General features: G+C 46.8%; 1 protein-coding gene across 1 annotated transcript; it reads right to left on the reverse strand.

Moving 5' to 3' along the window:
• Positions 1 to 5,058: 5,058 nt before the first annotated feature.
• Positions 5,059 to 23,098, reverse strand: agbl4 (AGBL carboxypeptidase 4; the record flags this gene model as incomplete). Its single annotated transcript, XM_083694788.1, has 8 exons — positions 5,059 to 5,443; positions 5,999 to 6,092; positions 7,624 to 7,786; positions 11,216 to 11,368; positions 11,776 to 11,887; positions 18,108 to 18,222; positions 18,766 to 18,858; positions 23,092 to 23,098. 8 exons carry the CDS (start codon positions 23,096 to 23,098, stop codon positions 5,326 to 5,328), a joined length of 855 nt encoding a protein of 284 aa, XP_083550914.1. The 3' UTR covers positions 5,059 to 5,325.
• Between the last annotated feature and the right edge of the window lie 827 nt (positions 23,099 to 23,925).

Here is a 23,925-nt window from a genome sequence, read left to right on the forward strand (position 1 = left end):
CTGGGATTGGTACATATATATTTGGACTTGATTATAAATGACGATATATAGTCATTAATTCTTGAAGAATATAACATATAGTCTTGTTTTACTCCAATGTTTGTAAACAATGTAACTGTAAACATACTCAGTATAGCTCAAAAACATGGTTGTTGCATCCATAGCTAAGTCTTTGAATTTGAGAGTGGTTACAATTCTCCGCTTTGTTGTTGTTTGAATCCCAGATTGCCCCTTTAAACACCACCAACAAAACAGATGTTTCTTGTGTTTCGTGAGGGAACATTGATGTTCGTAATAGGCAGTAGTAGTCCAGCTGTTACAGCATGCAGCACCACAGAACAGTGGCCATAACCTACAGAGCATGAAGGAGGCGCAACTCAAAGTTAAACATTTGCAAGTTGATTATTTGATTGGATAAAAAGCTTGACATTTCAAGATTAGGGCGCTGTAGAATACCCTGAAATGCCTCCTATTCTAACAGTGTTAGTGGAGTCTGGTGCTGGTGCTGTACATAAGTAGGGGTCCAGTTCAATGAGAAGTCTTTTCATTATCAAAGATGATTTAGATCCTTTGTTCAGAACCAAGTCAATGATGGAACGGGCTTCTCTGCCCTCTCAGGCTTCTCCTTCACAGACTCCACTTCAGGGCCACAGATAACTTTTAGTTGAAGTCTGTCAAGTAGACTGTCCAGAACTGGTCCTGACACTCAAAATGTTCACAAACTGTGTCCATACAGAGCGGAGTTCCTCCTCTGCAGAACCACTCTGCCTCTCAGGCAGTGACCCACCCTCCGGACCACCCTCCAACACAGCACCTGGTAGTCAGGGGAGACCAAGAGATCATATTAAGCTACAGTGCCCTCCATAGGTATTGGAAAGAGGAAGCATTTTGTCTTCTTTTAGCTCTGTACTCCAACGGTTTGGATTTGAAATCAAACAATTACAATGAGGTTAAAGTAGAGATTCTCACATTAATGTAATGTTTTATTTTTCAGATTGGTTTCACCAATTAGAAATTATAACCCTTGTTATAATTGGTGAAACCAATCTGAAAAATAAAACATTACATTAATGTGAGAATCTCCACTTTAACCTCATTGTAATTGTTTGATTGACCAAAAGTATTGGAAAATTGGCTCGACAGGTGATCCTGGTTAGTCAGGTCTATTCCATCACATCATATGTGCAGGCATGAGACAGCTGTCAATATCTAGTATTGATTCTAGGCTTTGCATTTGCCATTGGAGTCTACTACTGGTGTCAGTCAACATGAGGACCAAAGAGACATCAATTAAAGTCAAAGAAGCCGTTATGAGGCTGAAATATCAGAATTAATAATTAATTGATGATGTTCCTAACAGCAGTGTCAGAACGTATTCTAAAGTGCACAGAAACATCATGTGTGCTCGAGTACAAGCAAATGCTTCCAAATTCATTGGATGGCGCTTCATCATCCAGTAAGACAATGACCCAAAACATACTTCCATAGCAACTAGGGAGTATTACAGGGCCCAAATGTGGAAAGTTATTTAAATCTTCAGATTTAAATCCAATTGAACATGCATTTTATTTCCTGATTATAAGATTTTAGGTAAAAAGACCCCAAAACAAACAACAACTGAAGATGGCTACAGTACAGGCCTGGCAGAGCATCACCAGAGAAGATACCCAGCGTCTGGTTGGGTCAATGGGTCACAGACTTCAGGTAGTTATTGCATGCAAAGGATTGTTGACCAAATACCAAACATGAGTACTTTATTTGGACATTATATGTTATTTCCATTACTTTTGCAGCCCTGAAATATGCTTTAAAAATGTTGTACTTTCTAAATCTGGATTGAGGTTGGGTTAATGTGGGTTAAGGTTAGGTTAAGGTTGGGTTGAGGTTGGGTTAGGGTTGGGTTAAGGTTGGGTTCAGGTTGGTACCTAAAATTATGTAACGTTGCAGCGTGTTAAGGTTGGGTTAAGGTTGTGTTAAGGTTGGGTTAAGGTTGGTACCTGACATGATGTAACGTTGCAGCATTTTAAGGTTGTGGTAAAATTGGGTTAAGGTTAGGTTAAGGTTGGGTTGAGGTTGTGTTAAGGTTAGGTTAAGGTTGGGTTGGGTTAAGGTTGGGTTAAGGTTAGGTTAAGGTTTGGGTTAAGGTTGGGTTAAGGTTTGAACATTGAATTAATGCCAAGTCTACTTTGACACCATAGTAATTGTTTGATTTAAAATCCAAACTGTTGGAGTACTGAGCTAAAAGAAGACATGCTTCCTCTTTCCAATACTTATGGAGGGCACCGTATGTACAGTAGAGTTGTGTTGGCTGATTATAAGGGTTTACTTGTTACTAGTAGGATGAACTCCACCCACACCTCGTCCCCATCAACCTCTCCATCCTCCAAGAGCCTCAGCTCCACACCCTCTGTGTCTGGGTTCAGGAACACCTGGAAGGTGGGTTGGTTGTTTGGCCTGTAGCCCCAGTACATATTCACACACTGAAACACAAAGGGACAGAAGTTAGCTGGTTCTGCACCAAATCAAATAGGGAATAAATCTACTGAGTGAACTTTGAACCACAGGAGCCCTTCAGGTAATGAGAGTATTGTAGAGATTCTGTCCCTGTGTTGAAGTGAAGGGTTTAGGATCCACTGACATATCTCCAGAGAACTACTACAGTAAGTAAACAAGTGTACAGTAAATATGTTGTCTCCCACGAATGTGTGAATTGGTAGCGCTTATTTGACTCATTTCCAGGGATTTGACAGTATTATTTGAAAACAGTTAAAAGGTGGTCTGAGGTGATTCGAGGAACGGCAGCACCTCACTGCTGATAGGGTATTAACCATCTTAATTGATTGATATAGGGTATTAACCATCTTAAAATGCCCCATAAGGAGAGGTCTGTGATGTTCACTACATGTCTGTGTCAGTCACCCTCAACGGTGGCACAACCTCCACACTGTCACCAGTAACATGGGCCACAGACAGGGACCCAGGACCGTCTCCTGCAAAACACCAAGATATCACTCACCCACTCCGTGTTGTCTGTCTCCATCTCATCTGTAGTATTCTGAACAATTTCCCAGAATATTAAAAACTCCTGTTATATGAAGGAAATGGCACGATCATGTTGATGTCAGTTGTGACTGAGTGATGTGTAACTTACCAGAGAGAATCTCACAGTGTGGGAGGTGTAGCTGACGGACAGACCCCTGAGGGCAGTCGAGGCTGAACAGGGGTCCTGCAGGAGACCGGCCTGTAACGTGCAGGAGACCCTCATCCCATTGGACAATTCTATACAGCACCTCCCCCTCCCCCTCCATCAGAAACACCAGACCTGTCAAACTGCACTGGAACAGACCTGCATGGGAGCATTGGAGCCTGGGGCCACAGGACAACAATCACACTTACAATGGTAACAATAAACGTTAATAGCAATAGCTATACGTCGCAAACTGTTTGCGCTCCTGACTGTTCATCCTCCATAGTTGTTCATTGTTCAACTGTAATCCTTTTGTATGTTAATAGAACTTGTTTTGATGGTGGTGTGTTTTATGTTTAAATTGATTGGTATGACGAAGGTCCTTGGACCGAAAGCTCAGCAATAAAAAAACATTTGATTGTGTCTGCTGTTGGATTCAGCACTTTTCACTCGCAATAACCACAATGTTATTCTCCCGTCAAAAGTCACAAGAATTGTTTTCCCCGCCACTTTGTTGGTAGACAGAGCTGTAGATGCAAGGACTGACCATACATGACATGAAAATACTCTCTCTACATATAATGAGTAGTTATTCATGTCTGAGGTACTGGTTTAATCTTTGTGACAAATAATAATTCCAGGATATTGACAAGAAGCCAAACCATGAGTAGCGTGACTTCACACGATGCTTCTAACGTTCAGATCATCTTAGGTTTACTCACGTCAGTCCTCCCTCTCTACTCAGACTGAAGAAGCTTTTATCTCATTTCATTTTCACTTTTTTGCGCTTAATGACAAATATTTCCTGTCATTGAAATTGTGCTGTATATTTTGAATAATTTTGTTAAATACAGACTTGTAATTGTTTTATAAATAAAGTATATCTGCTTTTATTGAACAGGTCGTGGTTCTTTCCTATTATTGATGTTTCGTGGACTCTTTTGGCCTGTGGCCCTCTCTCTTTCCTACCGCCCGGTAGGTGAACACCTTCTCTCTTTCCTACCGCCCGGTAGAGGCGACGGTGCCAGAGTGATTGGTTAAAGGGCTGTTCCCTTTGCCGCCCGGTAGGTGAACACCAGGGTCTTGAATCTGATGTGAGCTGCTACCGGGAGCCAGTGGAGGATGCGAAGGAGGGGGGTGGAGAGATTGAACAACAGACGGGCGACAGCATTCTGGATGAGCTGCAGGGGTCCGATTGCGGAGGCGGGGAGACCGGCCAAGAGTGTGTTGCAGTAGTCAAGGTGGGGGATCACAAGTGTCTGGACCAAGAGTTGTGCTGCTTCTCTGGTGAGGAATGGATGTATCCTTCTGATGTTGTAGAGGAAGAATCTACAGAAGCGTGCTGTCGCTGTGATTCACCGCACTGTGATGGAGAAGTCTTGGAGAGGGCAGGCTTTCCCTGGGAGGAAGAGCAGCTCAGTCTTGTTAAGGTTGAGCTTGAGGTGGTGGGCTGACATCCAAGCAGAAATGTCTGCAAGACATGCAGAGACACGTCTCGCTAGATAGCAGGTCCATCTACACGGTGCATTTCAGACCTTTCTGTGTCGTTTTTGAGCTGGAAGAAAGTTTCTTCTTGGGAGATTTCAGCGCCATTCTTAAAAACTTTGTTGTCATGGCTGCCAAACTATCAACTAATACCGGTCATGTGATCCATTGGAGGAATGTCCATCAAACCTGCAATCCGGCTAAAAATGTTCACCGGCTTGATTTTAATCCATTTTAATGGATCGTGTATTCCTTATAGATAGAGACACACACGCACATGTTGTTTTTCAAACAACTTATTTTTAATAGACAAAATGACAGATGTAGGTTAATGATGACTACAGCAGTGTCTATCGTCCCTGACAGCAATCGCCAGGTAACCATCTCCAGGTAACCATCTCCAGGAACAGGATGATCAGTGACAACAGAAACTTTATTGACAAAACAAGGATCAATAATCATCAATCAATTCTAACATTCTAATTAAAAGACAGTCCTTAAATATGAAATATAAAAGCACATTCTGATGACGGTTGTGTGTGTGTGTGTGTGTGTGTGTGTGTGTGTGTGTGTGTGTGTGTGTGTGTGTGTGTGTGTGTGTCTGTGTCTGTGTCTGTGTGTGTGTGTTCTGCAGAGTCAGTCTCGCCTCCAGTCTAATTCTGCTGCTGCTCATGGTCCTTCTGTCTTTCCTTCTCTTTCTCCTTCTCTCTCTCCTCTCCGTAGCTCCTCACGATCCCATCGCCCTGGCGACCCGGGGTCAACGATTCTAAACTGTGGACACAAACAAACAAATAAAGAAACGGGGGGGCGAGGAGGGCAGTACCTGTTGATAATGGGGGGGGGGCAGTACCTGTTGATGATGGGGGGGGTAGTAAATGTTGATGATGGGGGGGGTAGTAAATGTTGATGATGGGGGGGGGGCAGTACCTGTTGATGGGGGGGGTAGTAAATGTTGATGATGGGGGGGTAGTAAATGTTGATGATGGGGGGGGCAGTACCTGTTGATGATGGAGGGGGTAGTAAATGTTGATGATGGAGGGGGTAGTAAATGTTGATGATGGGGGGGTAGTAAATGTTGATGATGGAGGGGGTAGTAAATGTTGATGATGGGGGGGGGTAGTAAATGTTGATGATGGGGGGGGGTAGTAAATGTTGATGATGGGGGGGTAGTAAATGTTGATGATGGGGGGGGGTAGTAAATGTTGATGATGGGGGGGTAGTAAATGTTGATGATGGGGGGGTAGTAAATGTTGATGATGGGGGGGTAGTAAATGTTGATGATGGGGGGGGGGGTAGTAAATGTTGATGATGGGGGGGGGGCAGTACCTGTTGATGTGGGGGGGTTTGTTGTTGTGGATCAGGTTGTTGAGTCGGTAGTAATCCAGGAACGTCCGGGCCACGTTCCTCCCCAGCTTCATGTCTGAGAGAGGTTGGGTTAAGGTTAGGTTAAGGTCGGGTTAAGATTAGGTTAATGTTGGGTTAAGGTTGGGTTAAGGTTAGGTTAAGGTTGGGTTAAGGTTGGGTTGACGTGGGTTAAGGTTAGGTTAAGGTTGGGTTAAGGTTGGGTTAAGGTTGGATTGAGGTTGGGTTAACGTGGGTTAAGGTTAGGTTAAGGTTGGGTTAAGGTTGGGTTAGGGTTGGGTTAAGGTTGGGTTCAGGTTGGTACCTAAAATGATGTAACGTTGCAGCGTGTTAAGGTTGGATTAAGGTTGTGTTAAGGTTGGGTTAAGGTTGGTACCTGACATGATGTAACGTTGCAGCATTTTAAGGTTGTGGTAAGATTGGGTTAAGGTTAGGTTAAGGTTGGGTTGAGGTTGTGTTAAGGTTAGGTTAAGGTTGGGTTAAGGTTGGGTTAAGGTTAGGTTAAGGTTTGGGTTAAGGTTGGGTTAAGGTTAGGTACAGGTTGGTACTTGACATGATGTAATGTTGCAGCGTGTTAAGGTTGGGTTAAGGTTATGTTAAAGTTGGATTAAGGTTTGGGAAAGGTTGGGTTGAGGTTTGGGTTAAGGTTTGGTTAAGGTTTGGGTTAAGGTTGGGTTAAGGTTGGTCCCTGACATGATAACGTTGCAGCATGTTAAGGTTGGGTTAAGATTGGGTTAAGGTTGGATTAGGGTTAAGGTTGGGTTAAAGATGGGTTAAGGTTAGGTTCAGGTTGGTACTTGACATGATGTAATGTTGCAGCGTGTTAAGGTTGGGTTAAGGTTGGTACCTGGCATGATGTAATGTTGCAGTGTGTTAAAGTTGGGTTAAAGTTGGGTTAAGATTGGATTACGGTTGGTACCTGACATGATGTAACATTGCTGCATGTTAAAGTTGGGTTAGGGTTGGTACCAGACATTATGTTACATTGCAGCGTGTTTGATGTAAATCCCAGGGTTAGGGTTAAGGGTTAGGGGTAAGGGTAAGGGTTAGGGGTTAGGGGTGCCAAGACGAAGTGAAAAGCTGTGACCGAACAGCGTGACCACTGCATCCTCGTAGAGGCGACGGTGCTAGAGTGATTGGGCAGGGGTTTGGGGCTAGGGGTTCGGGTGATCGGGCAGGGCTGGGTTAAAGGGCTGTTCCCTTTGCCGCCCAATAGGCGACCACCGCTACAGGGAGCCAGTGAAGGGTGTGGAGGAGGGGAGTGACATGGGAGAATTTGGGGAGATTGAACACCAGACAGGCGGCAGCATTCTGGATGAGCTGCAGAGACTTGATGGCGGAGGCGGGAGACCGGCCAAGAGTGTGTTGCAGTAGTCAAGGCTACACACAGACAGAGACAGACAGACAGACAGACAGACAGACAGACAGACACACACACACACACACACACACACACATACAAACAGATACAGACAGACACACACACAGATACTCAGATATATACACACACACACACACACACAGATGTGACATACAGGTCAGACAGACAGACAGGTTAGACAGAGAAAGAGAAGGATGATAAAGGATACAGGTTTCCTCTGTGTAGGGCACGGGGGCGGGACTTCCTGCCGTCATGTAGCTGTAGAAGGAGACCTCCAGTGTGTAGCAACAAGATGTGTCGTCAAGGAGACCCCCCAGGAAACGCCGGCCGGTTCCGGCTTTCACCGAGTCACGATTAAACGACGTGTTGGACTGTAGGACACACACTGATTTATAAATGATTGTTACAGCAATTTAATATGAGATCAGTGACACACACACACATGCGTGCACAATAATAAATGACCTGTGATCAGACGGGTCAGACGGGTCAGACGGGTCAGACGGGTCAGACAGACAGACAGACAGACAGACAGACAGGACAGGACAGACTGTAGTGTGTGTGTGTATAGTACCATACCACTGCTCTTCTGTACATACCTGTTCATACTGTTCATACTGTTCATAATGCACATAATGCACATATCCTATATTTTCTTTAATACTACTGCACATACTGTACATACTTGTTTATACGGCATTCCATATTTATATTTATTCTGCATCTACCTCATGTTACTGTTAATACATATATACTGCTAGACTGCATTACCCATACAGCTCATATGCTGCTACACTGCTCATACTGTAACTATTTACTCTGCTATAATGCTACTGCTACTCACATACTGCTATACTGCACTGCTATATTATACTGCTTATATTATACTATATTATACTGCACTACTACTGATCATATATTGCACTACCTGTAAATACTGTTCATTGCACTTTCTGCTATTTTGCACTTCTGGTTAGACGCTAACTGCATTTCGTTGTCTCTGTACTTGTACTCTGCACAATGACAATAAAGTTGAATCTAATCTAATCTAGTAGTGTGTGTGTGTGTGTGTATAGTAGTGTGTGTGTGTGTATAGTAGTGTGTGTGTGTATAGTAGTGTGTGTGTGTGTGTATATAGTAGTGTGTGTGTGTGTGTATAGTAGTGTGTGTGTGTGTGTGTGTGTGTGTGTGTATATAGTAGTGTGTGTGCGTGTGTGTATAGTAGTGTGTGTGTGTGTGTGTATATAGTAGTGTGTGTGTGTATATAGTAGTGTGTGTGTGTGCATAGTAGTGTGTGTGTGTGTGTGTGTATAGTAGTGTATTTATAGTCGTCTGACATGTGTGCGTCTGCACCTGCCTGCTAGCGTGTGTGCGCGTGTGTGACAACAGACACCCAGTCAGACAGACAGGTCAGACAGACTTTCAGACACACAGACAGACAGGTCAGACAGACAGATCAGAGAGACAGACAGTCAGACAGAGAGTTCAGACAGACAGGTCAGACAGACAGGTTAGACAGACAGACATGTCAAACAGACAGTTCAGACAGACAGGTTAGACAGACAGGTCAGACAGACAGGTTAGACAGACAGTTCAGACAGACAGACAAGTCAGACAGACAGGTTAGACAGACAGACAGGTTAGACAGACAGACAGGTCAGACACAGGTTAGGCAGTCAGACAGGTCAGAGAGACAGGTCAGACAGACTTTCAGACACACAGACAGACAGGTCAGACAGACAGTTCAGACAGACAGTTCAGACAGACAGTTCAGACGGACAGGTCAGACAGACAGGTTAGACAGACAGACAGTTCAGACAGACAGGTTCAGACGGACAGGTCAGACAGACAGGTTAGACAGACAGACAGTTCAGACAGACAGATTAGACAGACAGGTCAGACGGACAGGTCAGACAGACAGGTTAGACAGACAGGTTAGACAGACAGACAGTTCAGACAGACAGGTTAGACAGACAGGTTAGACAGACAGTTCAGACGGACAGGTCAGACAGACAGTTCAGACAGACAGACAACCAGACAGACAGGTTAGACAGACAGGTTAGACAGACAGACAGGTCAGACACAGGTTAGGCAGTCAGACAGGTCAGAGAGACAGGTCAGACAGACTTTCAGACACACAGGTCAGACAGACAGAGAGTTCAGACAGACAGTTCAGACAGACAGGTTAGACAGACATGTCAGACAGACAGTTCAGGACAGACAGTTCAGATGGACAGGTCAGACAGACAGGTTAGACAGACAGACAGCTCAGACAGACAGGTTAGACAGACAGGTCAGACGGACAGGTCAGACAGACAGGTTAGACAGACAGACAGTTCAGACGGACAGGTCAGACAGACAGACAAGTCAGACAGACAAGTCAGACAGACAGTTCAGACAGACAGGTCAGAAAGACAGGTTAGACAGAAAGACAGGTTAGACAGACAGACAGGTTAGACAGACAGACAGGTTAGACAGACAGACAGGTTAGACAGACAGGTCAGACGGACAGGTTAGACAGAAAGACAGGTCAGACAGATAGGTTAGGCAGACAGACAGGTCAGACAGACAGGTCAGAAAGACAGGTTAGACAGAAAGACAGGTTAGACAGACAGACAGGTTAGACAGACAGACAGGTTAGACAGACAGACAGGTTAGACAGACAGGTCAGACGGACAGGTTAGACAGAAAGACAGGTCAGACAGATAGGTTAGGCAGACAGACAGGTCAGACAGACAGGTCAGACAGACAATTCAGACAGACAGACAGGTCAGACAGACAATTCAGACAAACAGGTTAGACAGAAAGACAGGTCAGACAGACAGGTTAGACAGACAGGTCAGACACACAGTTCAGACAAACAGGTTAGACAGAAAAACAGTTCAGACAGACAATTCAGACAGACAGACAGACAGGTCAGACAGACAGTTCAGACAAACAGGTTAGACAGAAAGACAGGTCAGACAGACAGGTTAGACAGACAGACAGGTTATGCAGACAGACAGTTCAGACAGACAGGTCAGACAGACTTTCAGACAGACAGGTCAGACAGACAGATCAGAGAGACAGACAGTCAGACAGACAGGTCAGACAGACAGGTCAAACAGACAGATCAGACAGACAGACATGTCAGACAGACAGTTCAGACAGACAGGTCAGACAGACAGGTTAGACAGACAGTTCAAACGGACAGGTCAGGCAGACAGGTTAGACAGACAGTTCAGACAGACAGGTTAGACAGACAGACAAGTCAGACAGACAGTTCAGACAGACAGGTTAGACAGACAGTTCAGACAGACAGGTTAGACAGACAGACAGGTCAGACAGACAGTTCAGACAGACAGGTCAGACAGACAGTTCAAACGGACAGGTCAGGCAGACAGGTTAGACAGACAGGCAAGTCAGACAGGCAGTTCAGACAGACAGGTTAGACAGACAGTTCAGACAGACAGTTCAGACAGACAGACAGGTCAGACAGACAGACAGGTCAGACAGACAGTTCAGACAGACAGGTTAGACAGACAGTTCAAACGGACAGGTCAGGCAGACAGGTTAGACAGACAGACAGGTTAGACCGACAGACAAGTCAGACAGACAGTTCAGACAGACAGGTTAGACAGGCAGTTCAGACAGACAGTTCAGACAGACATGTTAGACAGACAGACAGGTCAGACAGACAGTTCAGACAGACAGGTTAGACAGACAGACTGTTCAGACAGACAGACTGTTCAGACAGACAGGTTAGATAGACAGTTCAGACAGACAGGTTAGACAGACAGACAGGTCAGATAGACACTCACGAAGGAGAAGTCCGGTGCGTTGCGGACCAGCAGGCGTGGGAAGACCGCCTGGCGTTCGACGCGACCTTCGTCCTCGAAAACGTTGCCGTACATGAAACCGTTGAGCATGGTGGAATGGGCGTGCACGTCCAGGTAGAACTCTAGGCTCACCTTCTGGAGGGAGGGACAGACAGGTCAGTCAGGGAGACAGGTTAGACAGAGAGGTCAGAGTGACAGAGAGACAGGTTAGACAGACAGACAGCCAGACAGATGGACAGACAGACCGGTTAGTCAGGGAGACAGACAGGCAGGGAGACAGACAGACAGGCAGGGAGACAGATAGATAGATAGATAATGACAGAGAAAGAGGAGAGAGGCTGTGTGTGTTGCTGTGTGTGTATAGTGTGTGTGTGTGTATGTGTGTGTGTAATGTGTGTGTGTGTATAGTGTGTGTGTGCAGTCTCTGTTGTGTGTATGTGTGTGTGTGTGTGTCTAGTGTGGAGACAGACAGGAGGGGGCAGACAGACAGGAGGGGGGAGACAGACAGGAGGGAGGAGACAGGAGGGGGGAGACAGACTTACAGGGTCTTGACTCATCTGGAGGATCAGCTGCTTGACCGCGTAGAGGGTGGGCGTGGCCCAGGGGGAGGGGTCCAGCCAATGGCGGTTCAGGTCAACGCCCATCAGAGAACACCTTTTGGGACACACACACACACACACACGCACACACACACACACACACACAGACAGACAGACAGCCAGACAGCCAGACACACACCCACACACACACACACACACACACAGACAGCCAGACGCACGCACGCACGCACGCACGCACGCACGCACGCACGCACGCACGCACGCACGCACGCACAGGAGGAAACAACCACAGAGATCAGGCTATGGGTCAAACAAACACAGTATCTCTGAGCTAAGAGTGTGTGTGTGTGTCTGTGTCTAGTGTGTGTGTGTTTGTGTGTGTGTGTGTGTGTGTGTGTGTGTGTGTGTGTCTGTGTCTGTGAGTAGTGTGTGTCTGTGTCTGTGAGTAGTGTGTGTGTGTGTCTGTGTCTGTGTGTAGTGTGTGTGTGTGTGTCTGTGTCTGTGAATAGTGTGTCTGTGTGTCTGTGAGTAGTGTATGTGTCTGTGTCTGTGAGTAGTGTGTGTGTGTGTGTGTCTGTGAGTAGTGTGTGTGTGTCTATGAGTAGTGTGTGTGTGTGTGTCTGTGTCTGTGAATAGTGTGTCTGTGTCTGTGAGTAGTGTGTGTGTCTGTGTGTCTGTGTTTGTGTGTCTGTCTGTGTGTGTGTCTGTGTATGTTTGTGTGTGTGTGTGTTTCTGTGTGTGTGTGTGTGTGTGTGTGTGTATGTTTCTGTGTGTGTCTGTGTGTGTGTGTGTGTGTCTGTCTGTCTGTATGTGTGTGTGTGAGCACTAGGGAATACAGGGAAGAATTGATTTAAAGTCTCCTACACTGATCCCAACATGTCAACAGAGGAGAGGGGAGGGAGAGGGGAGAGGGGGGAAAGAGGAGAGGAGGGGAGGGAGAGGGAAGGGAGAGAGAGAGAGAACGAAAAGAAAAGAAAGACGATGTGGCTAAGACTGGTTGTAACACTGGCTAAAGAGATGAGTCTTGAGCCTAGATTTGAAAATTGATACTGAATCTGAAAGTCTGCTCGTGCTTTAATTGGAAGCCAGTGCAAAGACGCAAGTACTGGAGTGATGTGATCACACTTTTTGGTTCTAGTAAGGATTCTAGCAGCTGTATTTTGTACTCGTTGAAGATTTTTCAGCAAAGAATTTCGGCAGCCATTTAATAGCGCATTGCAGTAAGGAGGATACAAACACGTGAATCAACTTTTCTGCATCACTAAATGATCTAAAATGTCTAATCTTAGATGTGTTACAGAGATGAAAGAACAACATTTTCGAGATGGTTTTGATGTGTATCGAATGAAAGATCGGGGTCAATAGTAACACCAAGGTTTTTTACTGCCTGGTTAGGAGTGATCGTGCTACATAATCGCGATATGTCGAGACTGAGCGTCAGATAGAAGGTTTCTCTGTTTCTTCGCGACAAGGATGAGCATCTCAGTCTAGTAGAACAAACTGGTATCTATCAGTTAGGTAGGACCTAAACCACTCTAACGCTAAACCATGCAAACCAACAAGATTCTGTAATTGTTCTAAAAGGACAATATGATCAACAGAATCAGAACCAGAATTATTTTATTTGGCCAAGTATATTTGCACATACAGGAAATTGACTTGGTGAGGTTGGTGCATGGGACATAAAAAACTAATAGCAAATATTGACAAGAAATTTACAAAATAGCAAAATATTAACAAAATAGCAATAATTTTACAAATTTAGAAAAAAGAGCAGAGGCTGTGAAATTGTTATGGGGCATGTACACTATAAATTAGAATAAGTTTAAATAATTAAATTACAGTGTATTGTGTGTGTGACAGGATGGGGGGGGGGGGGGGGGGGGAGTCCCAGAGTCAGTGAGAGGCAGGGGGCTTGTTTGTGAGCCCCACTGCCATGGGGAAGAAACTGTTCAGGTGGCGCAAGGTCTTAGTCTTGATTGACCGGAATCTTTTGCCGGGTGGAAGTCTATGGAAGAGGTGGTGACCAGGATGGGAAGGGTCAGCTATGATCTTTCCTGCTCTCTTACTCTTCCTGGAGTGGAACAGGTCCAGGAGAGATGGCAGGTTGCAGCCAATGACCTTCTCGGCTGACCGAATGATCTGCTGCAATCTGCCTTTGTCCTTGGCAGTGGAGGCAGCGAACCAGACGGTGATCGATGAGCTGAGGATGGACTCAATGATGGCCGTGTAGAACTCGACCTTCACTTTCTGTGGCATGTTGAATTTCTTCAGCTGCCGCAGGAAGAACATCCTCTGCTGGGCCTTCTTGATGGTGGAGGTGATGTTCTCTGCCCACCCGCGGTCCTTTGAAACTATTGTCCCCAGGAATCAGAATGACTCCACAGTGTTAACTGGGGAGCCACACATGATGAGGGGGGCGGTTGGGGCTGGGCTTCTCCTGAAGTCTACTACCATCTCTACAGTTTTTAGGGCGTTCAGCTCCAAGTAGTTCTGGCTGCACCAGGAAGCCAGGCTGTCAACTTGCTCTCTGTAGGCGGCATCATCACCATTGGAGATTAATCCAATGAGGGTTGTGTCATCCGCGAACTTCAGGAGTTTGACAGAAGGGTGGCTAGAGGTGCAGCTGTTGGTGTAGAGGGAGAAGAGTAGAGGAGAGGGCACACAGCCTTGCTCCGGTGCTGATGGTCCGCGGGTCCGGGGCTCCGAGACAAGGTTGCCCAGCCGCACCTGCACGCTCAGCTGGGATAGCTTGTCCTGGAGGAGAGTAGGCGTAGGTGCCGGGGGAGTCTAGATGCTGGAGGATGAAGTGAAGTCCCATGTTGACTGCGTCGTCTATAGACCTGCTGGCTTTGTAGGCAAACTGCAGTGGGTCGAGGAGGGGGTTGGTGATGGCCTTGAGGTGGGTGAGGTCAGGGCAACTGGTCTGTAGTCATTAAGGCCTGTGATCCTTTGCTTTTTGGGAACTGGGATGATGGTGGATGTTTTGAAGCAGGCAGGTACCATGCATTCAACCAGTGAAGTGTTAAAGATACATAAACACTGGAGACAGCTGGTCTGCACAGTGCTTCAGTGTGGAGGGGGAGACAGCGTCTGGTCCAGCTGCCTTGCGGGGGTTCTGTTTCTTTAAGTTTATTGACGTCTCTCTCCTGGATGGAGAGAGGTGCGATGGGGGGGAGGGGGATGTCTGGGTCCATTGTGTAGGGGGGCTAGTGTCTCTGTCCAGGCTGGGAAGAAGTGTGATAGCTGTGGAGGGGGGTTGGTTGTGTGGGTCAGAGTCAGGACTGTTCCATTGTCTGTCAAATCTACAGTAGAAGTCTTTCAGGTCGTTTGCAAGTCTGAGGTCATCCATAGAGTGGGGGGATTTGGTTTTGCAGTCTGTGATCACTCGAAGGCCTTTCCAGACTGACGAGGAGTCGTTGGCTGAGAATTGTTGTTCCAGCTTCTTTGAGTGCTGTCGTCTGGCCTCCTTAATCTCCTTGCCAAACGTGTACTTAGCCAGTCTGAACCTTTGCCAAGGGCCAGAGCACCTTTGACCAGAATGTCCAGTAAATCCACAGATGAGGCGAGAAAGTTGGGACATAAATCAGATGTTGTTGAGTCCCTGATGTTAAGCATCTTGTCCCTCATGAAAATAATCTGAGTGGAATCACAATTAACGGAATTAAAGACTAAAAACAAACAAAGAAGTGCGCACCAACACACCGTGGCAGCCGTAGGAGGCGCCATCTTGAGTTCTCATATATGGGCTGCTTCCCCTGGACAGTATCAAAAGCTGCGCTTACATCAAGAAGTACGAGGACAGACACAGAGCTCTGGTCTGAAGCCAGCAATAGGTCATTAACTACTTTGACTATAGCTGTCTCAGTGCTATGTTGGGGCCTAACACCTGACTGCAGGGTCTCATATATGCCATTCTGTTTCAGAAACATAATGAGCTGCAGGGCTACTGCTTCCTCAAGTATTTTCGAGAGAAACGGCAAGTTAGATATAGGCCTATAGTTTTAGTAGTTAGATATAGGCCTATAGTTTTTAAGAGTTTCTGGATCAGGGTTTGGCTTCTTCAATAGAGGCTTAGTGACTGCTACCTTAAAAGAACTAGGCACACAGCCGGAGGAGAGAGAATGATTAACAATATCTAGCATAGGAGCCCATAGGGTCAAGAAAACAACTGCATGGCTTGGAGGACATAATCAGTTTACTGAATGTCTCATAGCGACCGCTCCTCCTTTCTTAGACATGGCAGTTAATAAATCCAGGAAGAGAAGCTTCATTTCACTGAATATACTCACCTGTTTTAAGTCAAGTTTCAGTTAGTCCTATCACATCTGATTTATGGTCCGTAATAAGTTCATTAACCTTAGAAGTAAGCAACCTGTTTAGTATGGCCATTTTAAGCTGGGTGTTGGAAGGAGACGCAGAGGGCATTTCACTATCAGCAGAGGGGCAGATTTCTATACCCACCAGGTTACTAGAACAAGGGCCTGACGCTCTATTTAGCTTAGTTATACCAGATGCATGATGGGGGACAGAAAAAGAAAAAGAAAAAAACCCAAACTGTAGGATACCAATACTGTTGGCAGACTCCTCCACACTAGCAGACTTGGGGCTGAAAGTCTGCTGCCTGGTGTGTGTCCTATCATATCATAGTTGATTAGACTGATGCTAGCTACCATCCATGTTCCTAGACAGGAGATGAGCACCACTCCAGCTCGGGTGGAGTCCATCCCTCTTTAGCAAGCCAGGCTTACCCCAGAACGTGGACCAGTTATTAATAAACCCTACACCCTGTGATGCACCATTTAGCCTGCCAGCTATTGAGCGGCGTGAGTCTGCTGTAGATCTCGTCGCTCCCCCTAGCCGGGAGGGGACCAGAGACAATCACTGGTTGTACCTGTACATACAGTCTGCTGTAGATCTCGTCTGTCCCCCTAGCCGGGAGGGGACCAGAGACAATCACTGGTTGTACCTGTACATACAGTCTGCTGTAGATCTCGTCGCTCCCCCTAGCCGGGAGGGGACCAGAGACAATCACTCGATGCCGACTCATCTTTTTAGCGAGATCACAAGCTGCAGCAATGTTGCTCTTAGTGACCTCTGACTGCTTCACTCTAACATCATTGGAGCCGCCATGAATAACAATGTTCCTTACTGCTTAAGCTCCCTGGTTTTGTTGGGTGCCAGCACTTTCAGGTTAGCTGCTACGTCGGTAGCCATGGCCCCTGGTAAACAATGTACAGCAGCTGGTGACGCTAATCTAATATTCTGGGTTATGGAGTCGCCAATGACTAACGCTTTATTTGTAGGAAAGCTGCGATCTCGAGGAGACACAGACACCCGACGTGGTTGTGTGCCAGTGCTGAGCTGTGAGAAGCGGTTACACAACTCAGTCTGACACTCAGGGGAGGGCGGCTGACACCCAAGGGAGGGCGGCTCTGACACCCAGGGGAGGGCGGCTGACACCCAAGGGAGGGCGGCTCTGACACCCAGGGGAGGGCGGCTGACACCCAAGGGAGGGCGGCTCTGACACCCAGGGGAGGGCGGCTGACACCCAAGGGAGGGCGGCTGACACCCAGGGGAGGGCGGCTCTGACACCCAGGGGAGGGCGGCTGACACCCAGGGGAGGGCGGCTCTGACACCCAAGGGAGGGCGGCTCTGACACCCAGGGGAGGGCGGCTGACACCCAGGGGAGGGCGGCTCTGACACCCAAGGGAGGGCGGCTGACACCCAGGGGTAGATAGAACTCTGATCTAGTGTCTGACTCTAAACTCTGATGCTACTGTCTGACTCTGAACTCTGATCTAGTGCATCAGATGGAACTGCCTCAGTAAGCTCCAGCTGTTCCTTAACTTCTCTTAATGAATCCGACATTTTTGACGTTTCCTGCATCCAAATGCGACTCTCTAAACCTGCTGTCTTCTGCAATAGCATGACCCTCTCCATGGAGGCTATCCTGCATCCTTCCCAACACGAGGAGGACTTAGATGAGAGTGCGAGGAATCTCTTACCTGGCTATGCGAGTTGTGATTTGTTTGGTGTAATTCACCGGTTGTTAGGTCCTCAGTTGTAAACAGTTTAATGGAAAAACAATAAGAGGCAACAGTAGTCCAATGTCGCTGCTCCAGGGGCACTGGAAATATGGCTGACCCTGTGCCCAGAGCTCTGTTCTCCCTTGGGGGTGTGCAGTGTGTGTGTGTTGTCTCGGTGGGGGTGTGTATGCAAAAATTACCACATTCCAACAATTGATGAGAATTAGCCAATAAACAGAGCTGATGGGATTGGATGAGGCTAGAGCTGATCTAATTGGAGTGTACCTGTAGTTGCCCAGGTAGACTCCGTCTGGGTTGAGCATGGGGACGATCTTGAAGATCACATGATCACGCAGGAGTTGAGCCGCGGGGTGCTGGCTAACCAGGAAGTCGATGGCACCTGAGGAAACCCAAACAGGAAGTCAGGTACAACCAGGAAGAAACCCCACTGGCTCACAAGTGTTGGGGGTCAAGGGTCAAAGGGGCTAGGGGTCGTTTCTGGTTAGTCAGGAACTTTATACACACACAGACACACACTCACTGCCGGGGACAGGAACAGACACACGTGCACAGGTTTGCTCTCACTACCTAGAAATATTTTCATGCACATTTGTGTGTGTGTGTGTGTGTGTGTGTGCGTATGGTGTGTGTGTGTGTGTGTGTGTTAACCGAGGCTAACCAGGCTAGTGTTAGCATTGACATTAGCATCAGGTTTGTCAGGTGTGTAATTTTTCATAAGAGAGCTCTTAATGTGTCGTATTGATTCCTTTGTGTTTGTGCGTGTGTGTGTGTGTGATTGTGCGTGTGTGTGTGTGTGTGTGTGTGTGTGTGATTGTGCGTGTGTGTGTGTGTTTGTGCGTGTGTGTGTGTGTTTGTGCGTGTGTGTGTGTGTTTGTGCGTGTGTGTGTGCGTGTGTGTGTGTGTGTGTGTGTGTGTGTCTTACCTTGGCAGACAAAAGATGCAGGAGACTCCCCAGGGTGAACTCTCGCTGTCAGAAACACCAACCTTCTCTTCTCCTGGTCAGGGGTTGGGTGGGCTGGAGGGGAATCACACACACACACACACACAAAATGAACGTTCTTTATCATGCAATCTCAATCCTTGAACGATACCGATTTCTCTCAGATTTTGCTCAAATCTTCATACTATTGCACACACACAGATGTGTGTGTGTGTGTGTGTGTGTGTGTGAATGTGCGTGTGCCTGCGTGTGTGCGTGTGTGTGTATGTGTGAGTGAGTGAGTGAGTGAGTGAGTGAGTGAGTGAGTGAGTGAGTGAGTGAGTGAGTGAGTGTGTGTGTGTGTGTGCCTGAGAGAGAAAGAGAGACGGGGACAGATGGAGGAAGGGAAGGATAGATAGATGGATGGATGGATGGATTGTGGGAGGGATAGATGGGTGGAGGGAGGGAAGGATGGATAGATGGAGGGATGGAGCGAGGGATAGAGGTCTCCCAGACATGACTAATGGATTCCTTCATATACACACACACACAGTCAGTGTCCCATCACCATGAAATAACCATTAAGATCAGCATGACTTCAATCAACGATGAGTCTGTAGAGAGAACAGCCTGATAAGTGTGTGTGTGTGTGTGTGTGTGTGAACAGCCTGATGCAGAGGCGTAAATACTGTCACCGAATAACAACCATCAACTGTGGTTCTCAGAACCATCCAGACCCAGGTAGACCAAGGTAAACGTAGACCCAGACCCAGGTAAACCCAGGTAAACATAGACCCAGGTAGACCCAGACACAGGTAGAACCAGGTAAACATCGACCCAGGTAGACATTGACCCAGACAGACCCAGGTAAACATAGACCCAGACAGACCCAGACAGACCCAGGTAAACATAGACCCAGACAGACCCAGACCCAGGTAGAACCAGGTAGACCCAGACCCAGGTAGACCCAGACGAACCCAGGTAGACCCTGGTTGAAACTTTTTTGATTGTAGGTAGAACCTTTTCTTTTAATTTTTTTTTTTTTTTAGAAGATTTTGTAAAAATAAATGAAAGGAACAGGAGACATGTTTTTTCTGGTAGAATAGAAGTCTGGAGTTTATTTATTTATTTCACTGATATCTGTACATTTGAGCATGTGACTGAAGTCAAACAAACACACCACATTGGAGGTAAAGCGCTGCGTTCGGTCGCGTAGCAGAGGTGACACCGGTTTTGAAAGGACACACACACACACACACACACACACACACACACACACACACACACACACACACACGGACGGACGGACGCACACGGACGGACGGACGCACACACACACACACACACACACGGACGGACGGACGGACACACACACACAGGCTGATTCACAGTACTTTTTTTAAAAATATGAATAAATATATAATATAATATATAATATATATATAATAGTATATATTGATACTGTATAGATATTGATACTGTATACGTGTTATTAATATATAATATGAATCTGATATTCAAGCAGCGAGAAGGAAGGAGAGGAAGGAGAGGTGGATACATCCACGTGAGGTGACCGCGTTCCCGTGACGATAGGTGACCTTATTACCATATGACCATTTTCATCACAGATCTCAAACAAACACAACTGATCGTCTCTGACGGGTTAACCCTAACCCTCCTAACCCTAACCCTCCTAACCCTAACCCACCCCAACCCTAACCATACCCTCCCAACCCTAACCCTCATCACCCTAACCCTAAACCTAACTCTAACCCTAACCCCCCCCCCGCCCAACTTTCTTCCTCCGAGGGATTTTTCCTTTGCCACTGGGCCCTGTGTTTTTCTCCACCACCTCTGGGGAGTTTTTTCCTTGGCTTACTCCTGGGGGGGGGGGTGGGGCGGGGGGGGTCTATGGTTCGGTGTTAGATAATATTGTTTCTATTGTATTTATTGTTTTTGTTGTGAAGCACCTTTGTGACATTTGTCTCTGTAAAAAGCGCTATGCATTGATTGAAAAAAGCCCTCTGGCTTTAGCTCGACTGTCTATCCGGTCGGTACACAACACCATAACAGATGTTTTTTTGGTTGCAGTATATATGGTCCCAGCGGGAATCGAACCCACAACCTAAGCGTTGTTAGTGCTATGCTCTACCCAACTGAGCCACAGAGGACCATGTGACATAATGATATGGGTCAAGTGCTGATGATGAAAAGGTTTCTCAAATACGATGCGAGCCACAGCAAACAGTCCACGGGATTAACAGCTAGGAGGTTCTGAGGTACTTGACATAAAAAAACACACCCCTGTGGCGTTACGCTAACGATGCTAACGACATCGCTGGCGGTTTTCTACGGCGGATATCTGTCAAATTTTGGCTCATAAAGTCACGAAATTTGAGTTGCGGTTGATGTGGAAAAACACCAACCTGCAGCACGTACGCACGAACGCACACACACGCACGCACACAAACACACACAAACACACAGCAGAATGAGAATTAAAAACATAGAAAAGATTGATAGCACCAATGCTAACCTGCTAACCTGTTAGCTGCTAGCACCATCCACCAGTGGGAATCTCACAACACCATTAAGCTACAGCAGAGCGATTAGAACACACACACACACACACACACACACACACACACACACACACACACACACACACACACACACACACACACACACACACACACACACAACCTCACCCCCCCCCCCCATTTCCCAGCAGCAGCTTCAGTAAAAGCAGGTTATTATTATAAAAAACATATTTCCTAATCATGATGATACCAGTTGTTACTGAGGCGTAAATAATTCACATACTGTACATGTGGAGAGGAATAGCTTTCCTATAGTTTTTATATACACACGCACGGACACCAGACTAGCAATGAGGTAGGGGGGTGGTGAAGCTAGAGCTAGATGAAGTAGACCAGTCTATGGATTGTAGAACTCTTGTGTGTGTGTGTGTGTGTGTGTGTGTGTGTGTGTGTGTCCTGGCCATCTCTGACGTGGTAAGGCGAGGACTACAACAGTTCCCTGGGTCAAAAAAACACGACACACACACACACATCTGAGAAAGTGATGTCACTTCCTCTAGAGATGTTACTTCCTCGAGGGATGTCACTTCGAGCCAAGTCACTTCCTCTAACGGATGACGACCCAGGAGGTGGTACTACCTCACGTTTACCGGTCAGTTTTACCGGATATTCGATCATTATCTAACGTTTCTACTAAGAGCTGTTGAACCTTAACCCCCACCCCCCCCCCCCCCCCCCCCCAACCCTTTTTTTGGCATCGGAAAACAACAAACAGACATGTACGAACACCACAACAACAACGACAACAACAACTACAACGACGACAACATGTCACAGGAATTCATCAAGTTCTGTACGTCCCAGAATGCACGCTGAGACGGAAACAAACAGGGCCGTGTCGATAGATACAGGAAATGAGAGCAGGTACAACTTTGATGTACTAAAAAAAGTGAGGAGAATTTTTTTAAAACACGCCAGAACTACCCAAAACCACCCGAGAACTACCCAGAACCACCCTGAACCACCCCAGAATTATCCAGAACCACCCTGAACCACCCCAGAATTACCCAGAACCACCCTACAACCACCCCGACCACCCAGAACTACCCAGAACCACCCCAGAACATCCCCGAACCACCCCAGAACTACCCAGTACTACCCAGAACCACCCTGAACCACCCCAGAACCACCCAAATCACCCCAGAACTACCCAGAACATCCCCTGAATCACCCAGAACCACTCAGAACATCCCCTGAACCACCAAGAACCACCCCAGAACCATCCATAACACACTCTAACTGTCACAGTATCACACAGGCACCCTCCAGTTAGTCACATTCACAAACTTTTGAGGGTTCTCTCCTAGTTACAGCCCAGGCCAGCCCAGTACAGCCCAGGCCAGCCCAGCCCAGTATAGCCCAGGCCAGCCCAGTACAGCCCAGTACAGCCCAGTACAGCCCAGGCCAGCCCATTACAGCCCAGCCCAGGCCAGCCCAGTATAGCCCAGTACAACCCAGGCCAGCCCAGTACAACCCAGGCCAGCCCAGGCCAGCCCAGTACAACCCAGGCCAGCCCAGTAAAGCTCAGTTCGGCTCAGTTTGGTAGACTGTAAAGGCTACCTAGTCACCCCAAACATCCCCATGTTCAAGGTCCTTGATTACAGGAATCACATTATTATCCAGATCTGATTCTAGAGAAAACCTAGAGTAAATACCAATATTTCACATCTAGGAATACAGCGGCCCTGATCCCGGGGGCCCAGATCTGGCCCAACCAACAGGAACTCACAGATCATCGTGCGTTTCATTAAGGTGCTTCATACATTGATTGTTGGTTCTACTTTACTCTACAAAAAGTCCCCCCAAAAAATAAATATGTTTTGGACGATTTTTCGTCTCTGTTGAATCCATTTCTTTAGAATTGGAGTGTTTTTAGTTTTTTTTACCAGAGGTTTAAAGTGCTTTTAAATGACAAATTATTTTGTGTCAAGCTAGCTTGCTAACTATCTGGATAGCGAATGTAAAAATACAGGGGAAATCAAAGATGTCTGAGCCTGTCGCTCACAGGCTTCTATGGTACTGTGGCTTCTGTGAGAGATCTCCTCTGTGAGTTCCACTGATAACAGTGAAAGTCTTGGTTTTTCTTCCGTTTTTCATTTTCACATATTAGCAAGGGACACTTTTTTTTTCATTTTTTTTTTTTTCATTTGAGTGTAGATGCTGACGATCTACATCGAGATACAATACCGAGCTTAAAGTCTTATGAAAAACAAACAAACAAAAAAAAACAGAAAATATATACACTAAAAATACATCCCCGAATATAGAAGCTGATCGGACTGTAACACATAGAAATAATGAAAGAAAGAGAGAGAGAGAGACAGAGACAGAGAACATAAAGGCTCACAGTACAACGTGTTCAAAGTCCCGACTCCTGGCATGTCAAAGGAGGTGGTCATTAGAACTGCTTTCATTTCCTGGAGGCGTGTCCTCAAGAGGAGGAGGGGGTACCCTGGGATACGTCCCTGACCCTTCACCCCAACCCTGAGTACCTAACCCCCTGCCCCCAGTACCTTACTCCCTGCCCCCCCAGTACCTACCCCGCCCCCCCCCCCCAGCCTCC

This window comes from Argentina silus (genome assembly GCF_951799395.1).
Source record: "Argentina silus genome assembly, chromosome: X".
Classification (NCBI taxonomy): domain Eukaryota; kingdom Metazoa; phylum Chordata; class Actinopteri; order Argentiniformes; family Argentinidae; genus Argentina; species Argentina silus.